We start from the raw sequence: 20,689 nt of genomic DNA on the forward strand, positions 1-20,689 counted from the left end.
TTGATATATTTTATGGGTTTGTTTTGATTATGCTTGGATTTTTTTTATGTTTTGTTTTTAGCAGAGCCACCAAAATTATCAATTTTTTCTCACGATATATGTTTTCATTTTTGGTTGAACCATGAACAAAATAAGAAGAATTGATTCTTTTTTTAAGAAAAAGAGGAAAAATATTGATAACTCACAGCCTAGTGAACCAACTCCAATGTGTAATGTTGAAGTTATGGTTGAGCAACCCCAATGTGCTTCAGTTTACGAAGAACCTGTATTGACTAGTGAACCACCTCCTACTAGAATCGACATTGCTCATTTAATTAGAGATCCAAGCAATCGTCCTCAAATTTGGGAATACCCGGTTAATCAACAAGATGAAATTCGAAGGGCATACATTAATTTGGGGCCATATCAACCTTTGATGTCTGAATATCCGATGACTGGTGAAAAACATCCTCGTCGATTTCAATCTCACTGGTTCAAAAGTTATCCATGGCTTGAATATTCAGAGAAAAATACTGCATTTTGTTTTCCTTCCTATCTATTTTCAAGTAAGTCATCTGGGAAGCCAGGATCAGACACATTTACTGTTAAGGGATTCAATTGTTGGAAGAAAGTTAATGATGGGGAGCGGTGTGCTTTTTTGACTCATATGGAAAAAAGATCCAAATTCAGCTCACAGATTTGCTACCAGGTGCTTGGAGAATTTGAAAAATCAGTCATGTCATATTGAGAAGGTAATTAAGAGACAAACTACTCAAGAAATTCTAAATAATTGATTGCGTATGAAAGCTTCAATAGATATTGTTCGTTGGCTCACATTTCAAGCATGTGCTTTAGAGGGCATGATGAACGTCCAGAGTCAAAAAACCAAGGTAATTTTCTTGAAATGATGGAACTTTTAGCATCTTATAATGAGCAAGTAGGAGCTCTTGTTTTGGGTAATGCTCCACAAAATGCAAAATACACCTCACATCAAATTCAAAAAGAAATTTTGCATGTCTTTGCTAGAAATGTTCAGTCTTCAATTCGTCATGAGATTGGTGATGCAAGATTTTGTTTAATTATTGATGAAGCTCGAGATGAATCCAGAAGAGAGCAAATGGCCCTTGTTATTAGGTTTGTTGATAGAAGTGGATTTATACGAGAATGATTTTTGGATATAGTTCATGTCAAAGATACAACTGCTTCAACTCTTAAGGAAGAGATTTCCTTTGTTTTATCTCATCACAATCTTAATGTTCAAAATATTAGAGGTCAAGGGTATGATGGCGCTAGTACTATGCGTGTAGAATGGAATGGTTTGCAAGCTTTATTCATTAATGATTGCCCATATGCATATTATGTACATTGCTTAGCTCATCAGTTACAATTGGCTCTTATTGCTGCAGCTAGAGAAATATCTGATGTTCACACTTTCTTTCAGAATTTGATCTTTATTATTAACATTGTTAGTGCTTCTTGCAATCGTAATGATGATTTACGGGCTTTACAAGCAGCTACAATTGAGCATCTAGTTGATATTGGTGAGATTGAAACGGGTAAAGGAGTTAATCAAGTAGGTGGTTTGCAACGACCTGGAGATAGCAAATGGAGTTCGCACTTCAAATCAATTTGCAGTTTGATAAAAATGTATGGGGCAACTTGCTTGGTTCTTGAAAACATTGCTTTAGATGGATCTACTTATTCTCAACGTGGTGATGCGGCCTTTTTATTTAAGTTGCTAATGTCATTTGATTTTGCATTCTTCTTACATATAATGAAGAATGTTATGGGAATTACTGATATGCTTTGTCAAGCATTGCAACAAAAATCTCAAGACATTTTAAATGCTATGCATTTGGTGACTAGCACAAAGACTTTAATTCAGAAGTTAAGAGACGATGGTTGGGAAACTCTTTTAGAAGAAGTGACATCATTTTATAAGCATCAAGACATTGAAGTTCCTGATATGGATGCTTGTTTTTTTAGTGTGGGACGATCTCGTCGTAAAACAAAATCAGTAACAGTTGAGCATCACTACCGAGTTGATATATTTACAGCTATCATTGATCAGCAATTGCAAGAGCTAAATAACATATTCAATGAGCAGGCGATCGAGCTTCTTAAATTGAGCACAACTTTAGATCCTAGAAATAGCTATAAATTATTCAATGTTGAAGATATATGCTTACTTGTTGACAAGTTCTATCCTGAAGATTTTTCTGACCAAGAAAAAATTCATTTGAGATTTCAGTTGCAACATTATGAGGTTGATGTACCCAATCATCCAAAGTTAAAGAATATATCATCGATTGCATATTTATGTCTAGAATTGGTTGAAACAGAAAAATCAACAATTTATCCACTCATTGACAGGTTGATTCGGCTTATCTTGACTCTTCCTATTTCGAAAGCAACTACTGAACCAGCTTTCTCAGCGATGAAGATTGTTAAAACAAGACTTCGCAATTGGATGGAGGATGATTTTCTTGCAAATTATTTGATTGTCTATATAGAAAAAGAAATTGCTGAAAGATTCACAATTGATATGATAATCGATGATTTTTATTCTATGAAAGAATGACGAGCACAATTAAAATAAATATGTAAGAATTATTATTTATTATTTTATTTCAAAGTTTATTAAACATAAATATTGCTTCGTTTTAGTTAATGTTTTTTATATACTTTGTATGTTTGTATTTAATAGGTACAATTGTACAAAGATTATTATATATTTTATAATACGTTCTTTAAATAAAACTAAATCATGCAGTTTTTATTTTATTTTTACAACTCATATATAATAAATTAAAAAAATATTATATTTTTTGGTCTCCCTGACAAATAATCTTAACTCCGTCCCTGTTGGCATGGACAACTGCTTTGGCCAGATCATGTTCCACCGAGTGAGCAAGCCATGATAAAATCATACTGTTGCATCGATTCCAGAGAGCATACTCTATTGGTTGTTCAGTTTCTGAAGGAGGTTGAATCGTTCCATTTATAAAGCCAACTTTGTTCTTGGCTGTGAGAGCATGAATCATTGATTTACTCCAAGATGGGTAATTGATGCCATTCAACTTTATTGGAACGAGCATGAGACTGGGGTGATCTGATTGATGAACAAAGTATGGATGTGATGAATCCATATTGAGATTTTTGGAATTATTGTTTTTGGTTTTTGGGTGGATAAGGTTATTGAAGGGGCTGAGATGTAGAAAGCGTCAAATATCTAGATACTGTTCTGATACCATCATAAAAATAAATATCTAGATACTGTTCTGATACCATCATAAAAATAAGTGACTGAATGGTTTGTTATATTTCATAGATCAAACAGTACAGTATATATACAACCATAACTTGCTATCAATCCTACTATTAAGGCTTGGAAGCCGTGATCTAAAATTAGCGGGATATGACCTCTGCTAGTTTTGAGCAAGATAAGATATTATTAATATTTACGTAGGTATTTCTTAATATATCTCGGCAAGTCCTCGACTGGAATGTTGTAATCTTCTGAAAATAAACAGCATAGCAAGAAACATAACTTGGTTTCCTTGGACTTCAAATAATCGTAGCTCAACTTAAGACATGCATATGCAGTTCTTTGTCCATCAATGTGTTCCATGTCTGGAAATTTAGAGTTTTTGAGCTGTTTAGACACTCTTTTCCACTTAACTGCAGATTCATCTCTTAGAGCCCTTCCCATTGTCACAAGTGCTATAGGCAAGCCTTGGCACTCTCTCGCAACCTCCCTTGCCACTGTGTTCAAGGTAGAGTCCCCATCACGTAAACCTGCATTCGTTCTGAATAAATCCCACGCTTCTTTTTCAGGTAAGGGACTTAACAACACTCTTTTCTGGCACTCCATAGATGAACATATGCCTCGACGACGTGTTGTTAGAAGAATTTCGCAACCCCCGTGATCAACACCAAATGGGATCCCTATCTCTTTCAAGTCAATATATTCCCAAACATCATCTAGGATTATAAGCATCTTCTCCACTTTCTTCAGTCTCTGCCATAATCGATCCGCTCTCCCTTCTTTACTCTTTTCTTTAATATCCAGACCTAACTTATCTGCCATTTGATCCTGGATGTCTGTGACATTTGGATTCTGGGACACCGTAGCCATCAAAACTTCATCGAAAAGCTGCGACTCTTTGGCTCTCCTGCCTACTTCTTTCACCAGGGTGGTTTTACCCACCCCTCCCATGCCGTACAGTCCGATCATATTGACGTTGTCATCTTTGAGAGCTTCAATAATTTGTTCCAAAGCTTCTTCTGACGATTGTGAGGGCGTGAATTCCTTTGATGTTAGAAATTCTATGCGCTGAGGAGGACGTTTGTCGGCCACTTTTGTAAACTTTTCGCTACTTTCTCCAAGTTTTCTGAAAGTCTCCGACTTCTTGGCCAGTGCCTTGCTTAACTTGAATTGTCGCGTGCAGTTTGGGCACCAAGCAAAGCATTTGCCATTTTTTCCTATTTCATTTTCCAACGGCTTCGCACCTTCAATTTCGTTGTTTGCATCTTCCAGCCACTTTTTGACACCTTTCCTAATTTCTTCAGCATTCCTTTCAGCAGCTTCGACATCTTTTTGCAGACCATCTAGTGCTAAAGCAAGGTTCTCCTTTCGTTCTTTGAATTCTTCAACAAAATTGTTGAAACAGAACACGTAACGGAACTGCCTTCCTACTGGTTCCACCATGAGTTCTGCTATCTTACATATAATAGATCCACCCACACTTTCGATAGCCATTTTCCACCAGTCTGAAAATCAGAGAAATGAGGATACAGGACGTGAGAGTGAGTCACTACAAGTAAAACAGGCGCAGAGAGAATGGGAATAGGAATTCCATTACCTTAATTTGGGAAAATATGCGCGGAAAGCACTGGTACTGAGAGCTCAATGAAATAGCGGGAGGAAGAAAAGGAGAAGGCCTTTAGCTCTGTATGGAACCGAGCTTCAAAAGCAACAAGGCAAGGTATCAGGATTCTAACTGACACTTGTGAGTTAAAGCAGTAATTCCCATTAAAAATGCATTTTGATGACATAATAAAGATAATATATAGACAGTGACAAAATAAAATAATGTGTAAAAGTACTCACCTAGCAAAGAAAGAAACGAATGAAAGGTTCAGGATAATCACTTAGACGTCTCCATGGATGATACCAGCTCGCTTCCAACAACAAATATAATTGACCTAAGCTGTGATAGGTCAAAGTTTTATTTCAACAAACAGATCAACAAGAGAAAAGACTTGCAAAAAAGTAGAATTACTGAAATAAACTCAACAAAGAATCAAATTCAAGCAATTAAAAATAATTGTTTATGATGACCATCTCTGTATCACACATTCAGGTGATATGTTTGACCTATAACAATATTACAAAAAGAAAAAAAAAAGCTAATAGATGGTCGCCACGTGTTCAACTTTATCTACCCTTAGGAAAGGATAGAAAGTGGGGGAGAGAGAGGTTAAAAGGCTTTAAAAAAACAAAAAAAGGAAAAACAGAAATAAAAGAAGGAGAGGCCGAGGGAAGCAGAAACGGAAGAAGACATTGAAAGATCGGAGGAGAGTAAAGAAAACAATATGAATATTTGATGCTCGTTTATCTATTTGATTGGGATTTTTTTTGTGTCTCTTTTATTTGGAATTTCTTTGGACACTTTTATAATATTGGTGAAATTATTGTTCATTAACACAAATTTACTTTGGACTACAATAATATTTTTCTCTAATTTTGAGTTTTAGTTTTTGATAGCCATGCTCGTTTGATTTTTATTTTATTTTATATTTTTTCATGCTCTCATAAATTAAAAAAAAAAGGGGGTTTATATTCTTTATGATTCGCCTAGACTTATTTTATTGTGGATAATAATAATGAATTTTTTTAAAAAAAATTATTTTAAAAAGAGAAAGTTGTTGAAAATAAATTTAGCGACCAAAATCATTGATTTTTGTGTTAAATGATTCAATATAATGACAAGAGCTAAGATTATATGTTTTTTTACCTTAAAAATATCTAAAAAATGATATGAACTTTAAAAGATTTTTTTATTTTAGATTGATTTTAGGTTTTAGAGTGGTTTTTTATGCTTTTGGAGGCTATATATTAATTTAATAAGATTTTTAGAGTGTTTCATATATATTTTGGATAAAAAAAAAGTTGAAAACAGGTTTTTAAATAAAAAATCAAGCCTTGTTTCTGCAAAAAACAAAGAAGTTCGAGGAAGTGGGCAGCCTTTTTTTCTGCTGTTCACGCAGACTAAGAACTCCTACCATCGTAAAATCATATAATTAAAACACAACAATAAAAAAGTAATAAGCAGCTAATTATGTGCCAAAATCAGAGAAATAAGGATACAAACGTGAGAGTGAGTCATTGCAAGTAAAAGAGGCGCAGAGAGAATGGGAATAGGAATTTCATTACCTTAACTTGAGAAAATATGTGGGAAAAGCACTGGTACTGATTGCTCAATGAAATGGAAGGTATAAGCATTTTGATGACATACTTAAGAAACTATGCGTAGTAATATAGAGACAGTGACAAAGAAATAGAGAAAAATAATGTGTAAAAGAACTCACCTAGCAAAGAAAGAAACGAATGAAAGGTTCAGAATAATCACTTAGACGCCTCCATGGATGATATACCAGCTCGCTTCCAACAACAAATATAATTAACCTAAGCTGTGATCGGTCAATGTTTTTTTTAGTTTTCTTCTTTTTTTAAAATAAAAAAACAGATCATCAAGGGAAAAGACTTGCAAAGAAGTAGAATTAATGGAACGAACACAACAAAGGATCAAACTCAAGCAATTAAAAGTAATTCTCTATGAGTACCATCTGTGTCACACACTCAAGTGAGGAGAGAAAAGAAGGAGACAGAAAGGAAAGGGTCCCGTAGGGGCAGTCTTGTAGAAAGTTTGAAAAGTAGCATGAAAGAAGAGGATAACAGAGTAGTTGTCAGAATCAAAACACATATAAACAGAGGACAAAAACAGGGTGGGAGGCTGTTTTTTTTTTTTTTTAACTGTGTCTGAGTGCTTTTTATAATTATATTTAATTTAAAAAATATTAAATTAATATATTTTTTTAATATTTCTTGTTATTATATATATATATATAATATTTAATAAATTTTTAAATAAAAATATTTTTAAAAAGTATGTGTCACAATACAAAATTATAGTATAAATTAAAAGAAAAAGGAGTTTTATGCTCATTACTATTCCCTAGACTTGTAGATATTAATAATAAAGTTTTTGAAAGTTTTCGATCTAGTATTTGAACTTATTTTTTTTGCATAATTGTATTTTTTTAAGCTTAATTGCATTTTTTTTTTTAAGGAAATAGGTTGAATTGAGAAACAGAGAAATTCGGCAAAAATATGTGGTTAAAATCAATCCAATTTTTTTAAAAAAACTCCTTAGGTGTTAAGGAAAGATTGGTAGTGTGAACAAATCACCAAAGTCAGCAGCAAGGAAGTTCCAGGAAGTGGGCAGCCTTTCTTCTGCTGTTCATGCAGACTAAGAACTCCTACCATTGTAAAATCATATATTTAAAATACAATAATAACAGTGTAATACGCAGCTAATTAATGTATTAAGCAGCTAATTAATGTTGTTGTTCTTTCTTCTTGTTTTGCTATTTTGATTTTATTGCATGTTTCAAAAAAATTATGATTGTGAAAGGTAGCCAAACCATTAGATCAAAGTAATCTAAGATGGTTTTTTAGAGTGTAGTTTTCGTTGTTTTTCACTCGGAGATATATCAAAATAATATTTTTTGTATTTCTTAAAAATTATTTTTGATATTAGCGTATCAAAATTATTTGAAAACACCAAAGAAATATTAATTTGAAGTAAAGAAAAAAATAAAAAAAAATTAAAAGTGCTTTTGAAACGTAAAAACAAACAGAGTCTAGTCTAGTGTAGCTGCGTCCAACGTTGTCCCGAGGTACTTTTTATAATCTAACTTTTTTAATATATGTTTTATTTAATTATGCAATATATTCATAGAAAACACTCAAAATAAAAATATATATTTCTTAAAAATATTTTTTTTATTGAAAACATAATTTTTTAATTCATGCATTTTTTTATTTAAAAAAAAATGTATTTTTTATGAGTAACATTATTTTGCTAAAATGTCCCTAATACATAATTATTTATAAACTAATGAAAATATCATAATAAAAATTCCTAATCTTCTTGAAAACAATTAAATAATTGAACAATCACTTAAATATTGTTTTAATAAATTGATTGAAAGAAATTTTTTATTAAAAATAAAGAATAAAGAATAAAATGATATCTAAGATAAAGGTCATACAAGCCTTCAAAGATAATATATGTTCGTGTATAATACAAATTAATAAATTCTAAGTAGTAATATTTAATGCAAGTTTAAGAATAAGAGTTTGCTTTGTGTTTTGTTGTGAGATTAACCATTTCAAATTATTTAATATTAAGTAATTGTGTTGTGCTATGAGTAAAATCAATATATTATTTGGTGTTCTGCTGTCTTGTTGTTTGAATTAAAATTATTATTAAGAATATAAATTAAATTAAATATTGAAAAAGCTAAATGAATTGCTTAATAAATAAATATATTGTTTCTTTAGAAAGCATGGAAATGCCATGACATTGGCTTTTTAGAGAAGACTACGATATTAACAGCCAAAAAAGTTATCGATAGCTGTGTAAATCATTGAAATTGCCACAAAAGCAACCCAAATTAGTTATGAATTGGATTCAATGGAAGGAAGAGGGGAAGAGGGGAAATGGGTAACGGGAAATTTAAGAGAGATGAAGATCTGCGCATGGCTACCTGTTTTTGAGAGAATTATAGAAAGTTATCCCAACTCAAAACGGCACCAATTATACGTTCATTAATAAAAATATGGAACACAACAGATGGAAAAAACTCGAAACAACTCGTCTAGAATTTAGGCAAGAAGAATAAGCCAAGATTTTAAGTGCAATGAAATTTGTCTCATTTTGTTCTTTTTTTTTTAAATGATATCAAAGATGATTAAATTTTTTGGCAATAATTTTCTAAATAATTTTAGATCTGTTTAATAAGATTTTAGAGACTCCTGAATAATTTAATTTTATTGTTTTGGTTGTGTGTATGCTATTCAGCAAACCCAACACCAACTTCATCGCAGGTTTAACATTTCTTTTACGTGTTGGGAATTTGGAACTAATGGGTGTATTTTCTTAAGTTGAAATAATGCCACACAATCTAGGTTCATGAATCAAATAGTGGTTGTATTTGACACCGTAATTGGATGGCTCATATTTGATATATGAAACTATGCTAAGGGAATCATGCTTGTATCACCTATAATAATAATAATAATAATAATAATAATAATTACATATTAACAAGCATCATTTGATTAGTAAGTTTCCAAATTCTATCCACAAATATTATAACCTCTTAATTTATGCAAGAACTTAGCTAGATTTCATGCAAGCAATCCCTAACTCTAGTATTTTGTTTGTGTTAAAAATGGAGACTTCTTGGTGTTCGCCGGAGCTTGGGTATACCATTTTTGAACAAATAACAAGGTAAAAACATCTTTTAACGATATTAAAATCATTTATTCATTTAAAGTATCAATTTTGTCATTTATAGTGAAACATTTAATTTTACTACATTGAAAATACGTTGACTAATAGAATCGCCGCCTTCAGAGAGCCCCAAATTTGTCTATCATCGTATAATATTGATCATTACATTATGCGATTTCCAGCTAATGATAGGATATAAAATAATTTTTTGTATTCTAAATTATTTTTTTTGTATTTTTATATTGATATTAAAAATAATTTTTTTTAAATAAAAAAATATTTTTTTAATATATTTTTAAATAAAAAAATATTATAAAAAACATGTGCTTATTCAAACACTTAAAATAAAAATCTTAAAATCACAGCATGATAAAAGAACAAAGAAAGGAATGGGGCAAAGAAGAAAGAATAAAAAAAACCCCTAAAATCACGGCATGATCAAAGGAGAAAGAAAAGGATGGGACAAAGAAGGAAGAAAGTAAGGTCACGTAGGGGGCCAGTATCGTAGAAAATAGGAGATGAAAATTAGTATGAAAAAGAGGATGATAGAGTGGTTGTCCAAATCATAGTGGTTTTTATAATTATATTTAATTTATAGAAATATTAAATTAATATATTCTTAGTGTTTTATATGATTTAAAAAATATATCTGTATAAAAAATTATTTTAATATATTTTTAAATAGATTTTTTTTTTAAAAGTATATATCACAGTACTAAATTATATTATAAATTAAAAAAAAATGGGGTTTTATGTTCATTAGTACTTACTTAAGCTATTAAATAATAAGTCCCTATTACTAGTCCCTATAAAACCGGTGACTAGTTAAGTGAAAAACTCAGCTAAAATAGATGGCGGCTCTATAATTTGTTTACGGAGTTCATTTTAGTTCCTCATCTTTTTCAGCTATTAAATAATAAGTCCCTATAATTTTCTAAAATTGCATTTTGAATTTTTTTTTATTGATACTTTTTTATATATATTTTTGAAAATAATTTTAAAAATGATGTTTTCATTAATACCCATTTTCTATGATTTTTTTTGGCCTTATGTAGTCTTTCTTCAATTATTTTTAATTTTGTTAGATGTGTTTAATTTTTTAAGAGGTTAGTATGATTCATCTGTAAATATTTTTTTTATATTTCAGATAGATTAAGTATTTAATTTTTATAATATTTTGAATATGTGTAGCCTTGCATAGTTTTTTTTTCTTTTTATGATATTAAAAAAAAATTAGGTGTATGTTGATTTCTATTATAAATTGATTTTAATAAATAAATTCATTAAATATAATTTGATAAATAACCCATATTATAATATTAAATACTTTATCTATATTTATCCCTCGATTTTCTAGAAAAGCAAAAGGAGCTAAACTTATTCCCCACCTAAACGTCAAGAATTTCAGTAGAACAAAAGAAGAGATTATTACTTGACCAAAAACAATTAGTCCGCGTCCAAAGAAACCGAGTGAATGAGAGAAAAAGACTATTAGCTAGAAAACAATCAACAGAACCAAGAACTTTCTGTATGGTTTCCAAGAAAAATGAAACGAAACGAGCAGCACAACCCTCTTTCCCCTCTAAGAAAAGAAAGATAAAGATAAAGAAAAAGAAAAAGAAAGGAAAGAAACAAAGAAGTTCGAGGAAGTGGGCAGCCTTTGTTCTGCTGTTCACACAGACTAAGAACTCCTAAAATTGTAAAATCATATAATTAAAACACAACAATAAAAATGTAATAAGCAGCTGATTAATGCTGTTGTTATTTCTTCTTGTTTTGCTATTTTGATTTTATCATATTTTCTTAAGAAATTATGATTGTGAAAGCTTGCCAAACTATTAGATCCAAGCAATCTAAGATAGAAACTAGCGTAATTGCGTCCCTGATGTTCCAAGTATTTTTTATAATCTAACTTTTTATAATATATTTTTTTTATTTAATTATGCAATAAATTCATAGAAAAGACTACAAGAGGAAAAATATATATTTCATCAAAATTGTGTAATCTGATTCATGTATTTTTCTTAACAAAAAAAAAAGTTTTTGAAATAAAATGTAAAAAAAATAAATTAGAAAACAAAGACATGGAGAGTGGCGGGCGGGCATTATTGTGTTATTTTTGAATCCGACTCCCATATGTAATGAAAGTAAGAACGTTCATTCCTTTATAAACATTGACTTTGATTTTTCCTTTCTAAAACCATAATCCTGCAATTGTCCTACAAATCACGAAAATCTAGATCAACATGAAGACTTATCAGATCCTAATGAAAAGCTGTAAAAATCCTATCAGAAATTAAGGAAGATGACGTTAACTTCAAATCTGAGGATTAATTGTAGCAGATCTTATAGCGTTCAGCTGATTGCTTTACTTGTTTAAATAATTCTCTTGTAAGCCTAATGGTTCACGTCTTCCATCATTGCAACCTTTTTTTCTGTGATTGAAAACTCTATAATAGGAACCTGCACTGCATCCCTTCTATGCTGTTGTTCTTTCTTCTTGTTTTGCTATTTTGATTTTATCATATTTTCTATGATGAAAGTTGAAGAAATTCTACTTCGAAACTCAAGACAAAGTCTCTCGATCGGACTGCATATTAGTGGGTTGCTCATTGGGATTTCTATAAACAACTGATTCTAATATTGCAAAGCAACATTACGAAAAACTGAATATTTCACACATTGTCTAATAAAAGTAGATTCCATTGTCAATTCCTCAACATTTTCCAAACAAATCCATGCTCCTCATTTGATACTTTCTCTCTTATTACCAACCTCATTGAGTTTCATATAAGCATAGTCAATCACACAACTAATATGTGGATTCACAATTTCTTACCGAAAACATTTTATCAGTGCAAATTAATACATAATTTTACCTCTCCTCTTGGTGAAGACACAAAGACACAACCACCGAGCAGATCTCTGGTAATGGTCTCTACAAATTCCCTACAGTTCCTATTGCCAACAAACTCCTCTTGCCATTCCCTAATTGCATTGAGCCAGCTAATCTGGATGAAAGAAAGGACTTCAAACTTGGAATTAGCATCATAGTCATGGAACCCTAAAGCAGACCCAAGTTTGTAGCTCATTACCAGTTATGAATTGGATTTGATAAAGGAAAGATGGGAAGAGGGGAAATGGGTAACGGGAAATTAAAGAGAGATGAAGATCTGCGCATGGCCACCTGTTTTGAGAATTATAGATTTTTATCCCTAACTCAAAACGGCACCAATTATAAGTTCATAAAAAAAAAATCTGGAACAGAGCGGCTGGAAAAAAATCGAAACAACTTGGCTCAAATTTTAGCAAGAAATTCATAATGAGCTGAGATTCTAAGTGAAATCAAATTTATTTGTTTTTTTTTTAATAATACAAGATATACTGTCTATTTCAGACGGAATAGGATGGAACCTTGCTTAGAAGACCTAATTTTAGTGAAACTCCATTGTGTCAAAGAAAATGTTCTAAAAAAACGTTTTGAGCATGAACAAAATTTAGGCTATCAGTGTTGCTGTTATTGTTGGTGTATACTCAATTATACCATGATTCACATAGTGCAATTGTTTTTTTTTTTTTTTCAAGAACATTTATTCAAGATCTTAAGCGGCATTGCCAGGCCCATTTCCGAAACCACATAACCATATGCAATAAAAACAGAGCATCAAAATCATTTAGATGGTGGACAGTGATAAGAGTTTGGGATTAAAAGATTTGTTCTTTCTGTGATCTCAGGTTCAAGCCCTGTGATTGCTCATATGATAGTAACTGGAGGCTTACATGGTCGTTAACTTTAGGGCCCGTAGGATTAGTCGAGGTGCGCGCAAGCTGGCCCGGACACCCACGTTAAACTAAAAAAAATAAAAACAGAGCATCAAACTTATTAAAAAATAATATAAATTATATATTAAAATCTTACTTAATAATTTAACCATAGCTATTACCAGTTAAGTAAAAGTTATCAATAACTATGTAAATCATTAAAATTGCCATAAAAGCAACCCAAATTAGTTATGAAATTGATTCGATAAAGGAAAGATTGTAATACATATAGTAGAGGAAAAATACACAATTACATTTTTTTTTATAAACTAATCTTAATTACATTTGCATTCACATATTATTCACCTAGTAATATTTTTTATAGAATTTATAATAAGCTCTCAAAAAAATTATTATGAGAAACAAAGTTGATGGACATAACCAAGGGCATGCTAATATTATAAGTTTAAATATCTTAATTTTAGTTATATTTTAATAAAATATCAATTATGTGTCCAAGTATTTTGATTTTTAGATTGAAAATTTTTTATATAAAAAAAAGGGTAGAAAAAGCTTGTATATTTAGTTTTTGTAAAGTGCGGGCTTTGAAGTGTGGACTCTTGGGAGATCTCAAAGACCCTGCAACTAAGATTTGTTTGTTTGCAACCAGACACGGCAATTCTAGTTTTGCCTTTTTCCATGAAAAAGTATTGACCTTCATAAATAGAAATAGAATTCATCAATTATTTTGTTTGTAGAACATGAATGAGAAAGAAACGTCAATATATAAACTTAATTAATAAATATAAACTTTTCATGAATGTTTAATAACTAAATAAAAAAAAATTTAACATTAACAAACTAAATTAAATGAAAAAAATTAATTAAAAAAAACAAAAAAAAAACAAAAGGAATCAGCCTTTACACTGTGGACTGCATTGTGAAGAAAAAGAAAAAAAATCTGAATTAACCGGATTAACCCATAATTAACTGGGTTAACCTGTCAAATCAGGTTAACCCGTCAAACTCGGGATACGTGTCATGAAGGTCTGATAATTAAATAGAAAAACAATTTTAACATTAACAAACTATACTAAATGAAAAAAATTAATTAAAATGAAAAAAAGAAAAAAAATTCAGGTTAACCCGTCAAACCCGGGATACGTGTCATGAAGGTCTGATAATTAAATAGAAATTTTACATTAACAAACTAAACTAAACAAAAAAAATTAATTAAAATGAAAAAAAGCAAAAAAAAAAATAATTACGAGTTAACTCATCAAACATTGTTAACTCGTCAAACCCGGGATCTGTGTCATGAAAGTCTGATAACTAAATAAAATAAAAATTAACATTAACAAACTAAATTAAACAAAAAAAATTCATTAAAAGAAAAAAAAACAAAGAAAAAAGCAAAAAAAAAACTCTAAAGGCATAAAAAATGAAAAAAAAACTGGAAAAAAAGAGACAGCTCAGCCTTTGGACTGCAGATTGCACTGTGTAGTCCAAAACCAGGTCAACCCGTTAAACCCAGGATACCTGTCATGAAAGTCGAAGTTAAATAGAAAGAAATCCAATATTAACAAACTAAACTAAATGAAAAAAATTAATTAAAACAAAAAAAAAGCAAAAAACAAATTCAGGTTAACTTGTCAAATCAGGCTAACCCGTTAAACTCAGGATCCGTGTCATGAAAGTTTGATAACTAAATAAAAACAAAATTAACATTAACAAACTAAATTAAACAAAAAAAATTCATTAAAAGAAAAAAAACAAAAAAAAAACAAAAAAAAAATGGAAAGACATTAAAAAAACAAAAAAAAATTAAAAACAAAAAAAACAACCCAACCAAAAAAAACTAAACTCATCAGTGTAAAAAAATAGAAACGGAAAAGAAAGGTAAATCATCAGTGTTTTACTGTGGACTGCACTGTGCAGTCCACAGTAAAACACTGATGCCTTTTAGTATATGTTACAATAATAAATGAAAAAATTAATTAAAAAGAAAAAACCAAAAAAATAAACTCAGGTTAACCCGTCAAACCCGGAACCCGTGTCATGAAAGTTTGATAACTAAATAGAAAAAAATTAACATTAACAAAAAAAATATTCATTAAAAAAAACAAAGAAAAAAAACTGCTTAAAAAAAAGCAAAAAGCAAAAACAAATAAAAGACAGCTCAGCGTTTCATTATGGACTGCACTCGAAAAAATAATTAATAAAAAAGAAAACCAGAAAAAAATCTGGGTTAACCCGTCAAACTCGGAACCCATGTCATGAAAATTTGATAACTAAATAGAAAAAAATTTAACATTAACAAAAAAAATTAAACAAAAAAATATTCATTATAAAAAACAAAGAAAAAAACAGCTTAAAAAAAGAAAAGAAAAACAAAACAGCTTAAAAAAGAAGTAAAAAAGCAAAAAAAAAAAAAAAACAGCTGCTCAGCATTTGACTGTGGATTGCATTGTGCAGTCCACAGTAAAACACTGAGCAGTTTTAGTTATAGTTTAATTAATAGTGTTTTTATTTTTGTGCAGAATATTCAATATGATTTTATCTAATTGCTTTGGTTAGTTTATAAATTTATTTTGTTGGTTTCAACATTAATTTATTTAAAATCAATTTTCTTATCTGAGACTAAATTTATTTTGAGAGTTTTAAATAATAAATTCTATGATGTTGAATTTATAATCATAATATTTACCACGTAAAAAAAATATAAGAATTAGAGATAAATATTAAAGAGGGAATTTTTTTAAATAATATTATCATTTGTTATAGAAATGAATTTTTTTTTGTTTTTTTATATATCCATTTCTCTTCTATACTATAAATATTAATAGATATAATAACTTGAACTTTTACTAGGAAATGCAAATCTAGAATATAAAAAAATTAATTATTAGTAATATTATTATTATTATTATGGACCTGTTGATAAACTAGCACGAAATCCAGAAATGGATAATGCTCGTAAGCCCAACACAAAGCAATACCCAATGGAGTCCAGCTAAAGAAGTAGAAAGGGCCGAAGGGAATCTTTTTATAAGGAAGCTGCTACATTTTCAAACAAGAAGTAGAACCCTTCGGTTATAGTCGTCAAGAAACAGAAGGACACCAATGGACGAAGTTCAAGAAAGAGAGAAAAAAGAAGAATTCGATGCATCAGAGATTGAATACGTTAGCTATGGTGGCGAGCATCACCTACCATTAATCATGAATCTTGTCGATCAAGAACTTAGTGAGCCTTACTCCATCTTCACCTACCGTTACTTTGTTTATCTTTGGCCACAACTTTCTTTCTTGGTAAGTGTGATTCTTTTCTTCTTTTATGTTGTTGGGATTTTTTTTTGGTGTTGTAACTGTGTTTTTGTTGGTGGGTTTCAATTTCAGGCGTTTCACAAAGGCAAATGTGTAGGGACTGTTGTTTGTAAGATGGGGGATCATCGGAATTCAACTTTTAGAGGTTACATTGCTATGTTAGTTGTCATCAAACCTTATCGAGGAAGAGGCATTGGTAATGGCTTCTTTTTTTTTCATTTTGGGATTTTGTGCACAGTTTTAGGTTGTGTTGGATTATATGTGTATCTTGGATTGGTTTTTAATGTACTATTATTGGAAACAAGAAAGGAAAGGGGATGAGGGTTTTCAAGAAATTGGACATGCATTGTTAACATTAATGGTAGAAATATGGATGTTTGGAATGATTATGTGTATAAACTGGCTGCATTTGATTTGAACTCAAGGTCCATTCTTTGTTTTCCTACACTTGGGATGGCATTTACAAAGGATTGGATGTGGGCTTTGATAGTTTTTAGGCTTTGTGTTGATATATCATGTTTTTCTCGTTAATTGTATTGTGTATGGGTACGTTGTAATTTCCAGTGAAATTCTCTCCGTACTGCAGCTACTGAACTTGTTACCAGATCTATTCAAGTGATGATGGAATCTGGATGCGAAGAGGTTTGTCAAGTTTTAGTTGGTGTACCTTTTGGTTTGTACTCATCTAAATGTAGCATTATTCATACAACTATATCACAAAGGAAGTATGGATTTTTTATCCTCAAGCTTTATTTGTACTTTCCATGGTACCGAATGAGCATATAGGAGAGTAGAAATAACTACATTTCCTAAGCATTACCACCAAACGTTGGAGCTCTGTTTGGGGCTTGAAACAGCATAGGAAACAAAGGAGAATTATGAAACTGCTTAAGTGGTTACCTTCACTGTCAATTATAGGAGAGTAGAAATAGTTTTCCTTTCTACTCCATTGTGCTCTTTAATCTCAAACCAAAGGGAAAAATAAGCTTTCCTCTCGAGTTTGACTGGCAACTTGGCATGTGTGTAAATGGTGATGCCGTATCTTTTATTCACACCTCCAAAAACCTTTTCTTCTGAAATTTCTTGGTGTTTGTGCATTACTCTGTAGTAACACCATGTCTCTTGGACACTTCATGCTTCATGTGTTATTTCAATTCCATCTCTCCTCTTAGTTACCTCATGCTGCATGTGTTATTTCAATTCCATCTCTCCTCTTGCTTTAATCTTTATTAGGGTTAAGTGAGCCAGTCCTTTGGAGGTATCCCTGCACATGGATAGTAGTCCATGCAAACAATGAATTATGTTGTTAATGTGCTGCCAGGTTATGCTCCCTGCTAGAAGTCCAAAATATTACATGTCATGTGTGATGATTTTGACTTGCATTGACTGATTGCACCTACGTGACCAATTTAGGACTTGTAGCTGATAAATTGATATGGTTAAATTGAACTGTCCCAGAAATTTTCGTTTCATTATCTCGAGGTTGAAATTGTGAGAACAAAAATTAAAAGAATGATTCCATGGAAAAAAAAAAAAAAAAAACGAGTTCAATGGAAATTTACTGATGAGAAAGGAATATGGATTCATTCAATGTAAACGCAACTCCATGCTTTGCTGCAGTATCTTAGTTCTGAACGAACTTAAATATTGTCCCAAGAAGCCAATAATTTGTGAGGCCTTGGCTTTGCTGATATTCCTTGTGTTTTTGAATGATGCGTTAATTCTATTTCTAGTTATTTCACCTTGATGCGTGAATTTGCTCTCATTTCTCATATCAGGCAAAGAACATAGAATGAAAAGGTGGGAGAGAATATAGAATCCGAATAAACTGCTATGACTTTAATGTAGGATATCAGAACAGCTCAAATGAACTGCATGATTATTTGACTGTTTTTCCACCTTAATTGGTGATAAGTGGTCCACTCTGGAACACAAGCATGCCACATTAAAGAATATGGTCCGTGATAACTACATTTTCCCCCTATTTGCTTATGTTTAGCATATCCCAACTTTATATTTGTGTATTCAAGCATATCACTTTCTTTACTATAGGGAAGATGAAATGCTAGTTGTTGATCTTTTATTGTGTTGTGTTTTTCTCTTTCCTCTTCGAAGGTAACATTGGAAGCAGAAGTTACAAATAAAGGAGCACTTGCACTATATGGCCGTCTTGGTTTTATTAGAGCAAAACGACTCTTTCACTATTACTTGAATGGAGTTGATGCCTTTCGTCTGAAGCTGCTATTCCCCCAGCCAGAGTTATACCCCTCTTTGCCTATGATGGCTGATAGAGACGATACACACGAGCATGATGATTGCTAGCCAATGGATGAGCTTTCTGAGCTCCGAACTCCACAGAGGCTTGGAACAAGTGGGCTTTCTACCATTCATTGCACAGTCGCTGCGAACTACAAGGATGATTTGATATTTGCTCTTTTGAGAGGCAGCACAGCCTCGTAAGCTACACAGGGATTCGCACAAACGTGGGTTCTTGGTCAGGTCAATTTTGTTCACTGAAGTTGATGTACATGTTTTATTGGCGTTGTCCAATAGAAATGTATCAACATACGAGGCCGAAGCGCTCATACTGTAATACTTGCACATTATAGATGTGGCAGCTATGACCAAAACAGCCAATCTCTCTCTGTTCACTCTCAAAATATTTGATTTAGGCAAAGATCAAGTCTAATAAACCAAAAATGTTTCAGCAATGGTTTGGTACAAAGGGTATGGCGGTGACTTGAGACATTAGTGGGTTACTTACCATAACAGCCAATGAAACACAGTCAAACCAAGAAAATCCCTACTGTTAAAATAATGTACTAAATCATAGACTAAATCTAGATAGGTGCTGAGGGACTAAATTAAAAACCAAAATAAATAGCAATCAAAATAAAAATGACTAAATCTAGCATAAAAGCTAAATGAAAGAAAATAAGGGACTAAATTAAAAATTAAAAAAATGATAAAAATAAATAGCAATAAAAAAATAGGGATTAAAATTGAATAAAAAAATTAAATTAAATTAAATAATGAGAGGTAAATTTGAAAAAAAATCTAGAAAAAGATAAAAACAAAAAAATAGCAATAAAAAAATAAGGATTAAGATCGATATAAAAAATTAAATAATATAAATTTTTATGGATGAAATTGCAAAACAATTAAAGATCAAAATGCATTAAAAGCAAAAACAAATGAAAATTAAAAGAATGAGGATAAAAATTAATAGAAACACAAAATGGACGACATAATGGATTTTTAAAAAAATTAGCGTTAATTTCTAGACTATAAGAGAAAAAAGAGATAGGAAAAGAAAAATATTCATAGTAGCTCAACCGCACTTTATTCGTGAACAAGCATCCCACCACCGCAAAGAAAATGACCCACCTTTCAAACATCGTCGTTGACGCAAACTTTTAACCATCGGTAGGGGAGGCACACACCACCCAAAAAGCATGGGTGACTTTCATTTGCTAACGTGTGTGTGACACATATCAATCATTTTTAAAAATCTTTTTTATATATATGGTTAAAGACTTAATTGCCCTTCATCCAAATATATATTTACAAAATAATTGTGTTGAAAAGATCTAAATGCCTCTAAACACAAGTTCTATCCTTTTTTTATTTTAAGAGAAATATGATCTTTTTACTATGCATTTAATGAAATTACAAAAAGACCATAAAACTATTCTTTCTAATTTTAAATTTTCTTACTTTTAAAAGTGTTTAAATCATTACACTGTTTATTTAGAACGCAAACAAACTAACTTGTCCCTATTAAAAATAATAATAACTAATAAATCCCATTGAAACACCTTTATACACCTGAGACAAAGTTAAACAAGTTTTTTTTCCAAAAGAAAATAACAATTTCAATGGAAATCAAAGTGAAATGAGAATGCACGGTCAAAAATAAATTTTAAAAAACAAAATAAAAAAAACAACCGAATAATGCAAAGCTAAACAGACTAGTTAAGACTTTACGTTTCTCTAACATAAAGCATGTGGTTGCATTGTTTAACCTCCATGCTTTA

The 20,689-nt window shown here is 30.9% G+C and overlaps 3 protein-coding genes across 6 annotated transcripts; 2 read left to right on the forward strand and 1 right to left on the reverse strand.

Moving 5' to 3' along the window:
* The first annotated feature begins 205 nt into the window (after positions 1-205).
* On the forward strand, positions 206-2,400 carry LOC18095741 (uncharacterized). Its single transcript, XM_052449032.1, has 5 exons — positions 206-627; positions 835-1,113; positions 1,249-1,552; positions 1,760-2,251; positions 2,353-2,400. The coding sequence occupies exons 1-5, from the start codon at positions 206-208 to the stop codon at positions 2,398-2,400; spliced, it is 1,545 nt and encodes a 514-aa protein (XP_052304992.1).
* An 872-nt stretch (positions 2,401-3,272) lies between these two features.
* On the reverse strand, positions 3,273-6,927 carry LOC18095742 (disease resistance protein At4g27190). Of its 3 annotated transcripts, XM_024610967.2 has the most exons (5): positions 6,829-6,921; positions 6,574-6,675; positions 5,093-5,192; positions 4,845-4,946; positions 3,273-4,752 (listed from the first exon to the last, which is right to left on the reverse strand). In XM_024610967.2, the coding sequence occupies exon 5, from the start codon at positions 4,739-4,741 to the stop codon at positions 3,434-3,436; it is 1,308 nt and encodes a 435-aa protein (XP_024466735.1). In that variant the 5' UTR covers positions 4,742-4,752; positions 4,845-4,946; positions 5,093-5,192; positions 6,574-6,675; positions 6,829-6,921; the 3' UTR covers positions 3,273-3,433. The 3 variants fall into 3 exon arrangements, with proteins under 3 accessions (XP_024466735.1, XP_024466731.1, XP_006370444.1); XM_024610963.2 differs by lacking the exons at positions 6,574-6,675; positions 6,829-6,921 and adding an exon at positions 6,419-6,558; XM_006370382.3 differs by lacking the exon at positions 5,093-5,192 and having other exon boundaries at positions 6,574-6,927.
* A 9,446-nt stretch (positions 6,928-16,373) lies between these two features.
* LOC18095744 (N-alpha-acetyltransferase MAK3) lies at positions 16,374-19,363 on the forward strand. 2 transcript variants are annotated; one of them, XR_008057784.1, is made up of 5 exons: positions 16,374-16,637; positions 16,725-16,848; positions 17,239-17,294; positions 18,501-18,609; positions 18,768-18,904. XR_008057784.1 is itself a non-coding variant. In XM_024609390.2 (4 exons), the coding sequence occupies exons 1-4, from the start codon at positions 16,452-16,454 to the stop codon at positions 18,972-18,974; spliced, it is 573 nt and encodes a 190-aa protein (XP_024465158.1). In that variant the 5' UTR covers positions 16,379-16,451; the 3' UTR covers positions 18,975-19,363. The 2 variants fall into 2 exon arrangements, 1 of the variants encoding a protein (XP_024465158.1); XM_024609390.2 differs by lacking the exon at positions 18,501-18,609 and having other exon boundaries at positions 16,379-16,637; positions 18,768-19,363.
* The last annotated feature ends 1,326 nt before the right edge of the window (positions 19,364-20,689 follow it).

This window comes from Populus trichocarpa, chromosome 1, assembly GCF_000002775.5.
Source record: "Populus trichocarpa isolate Nisqually-1 chromosome 1, P.trichocarpa_v4.1, whole genome shotgun sequence".
Lineage (NCBI taxonomy): Eukaryota > Viridiplantae > Streptophyta > Magnoliopsida > Malpighiales > Salicaceae > Populus > Populus trichocarpa.

Excerpts from the sequence above, each read along its gene's own strand:
- LOC18095744 (XM_024609390.2), top strand. The coding sequence starts at position 16,452 with ATGGACGAAGTTCAAGAAAGAGAGAAAAAAGAAGAATTCGATGCATCA. Across the intron at positions 16,638-16,724 it reads GGCCACAACTTTCTTTCTTG|GCGTTTCACAAAGGCAAATG; the intron begins GTAAGTGTGATT and ends TTTCAATTTCAG. Across the intron at positions 17,295-18,767 it reads TGGAATCTGGATGCGAAGAG|GTAACATTGGAAGCAGAAGT; the intron begins GTTTGTCAAGTT and ends TCCTCTTCGAAG.
- LOC18095741 (XM_052449032.1), top strand. The coding sequence starts at position 206 with ATGTGTAATGTTGAAGTTATGGTTGAGCAACCCCAATGTGCTTCAGTT. Across the intron at positions 1,114-1,248 it reads CAAATGGCCCTTGTTATTAG|AGGTCAAGGGTATGATGGCG; the intron begins GTTTGTTGATAG and ends TCAAAATATTAG. Across the intron at positions 1,553-1,759 it reads CGGGTAAAGGAGTTAATCAA|AATGTTATGGGAATTACTGA; the intron begins GTAGGTGGTTTG and ends CATATAATGAAG.
- LOC18095742 (XM_006370382.3), bottom strand. The coding sequence starts at position 4,741 with ATGGCTATCGAAAGTGTGGGTGGATCTATTATATGTAAGATAGCAGAA.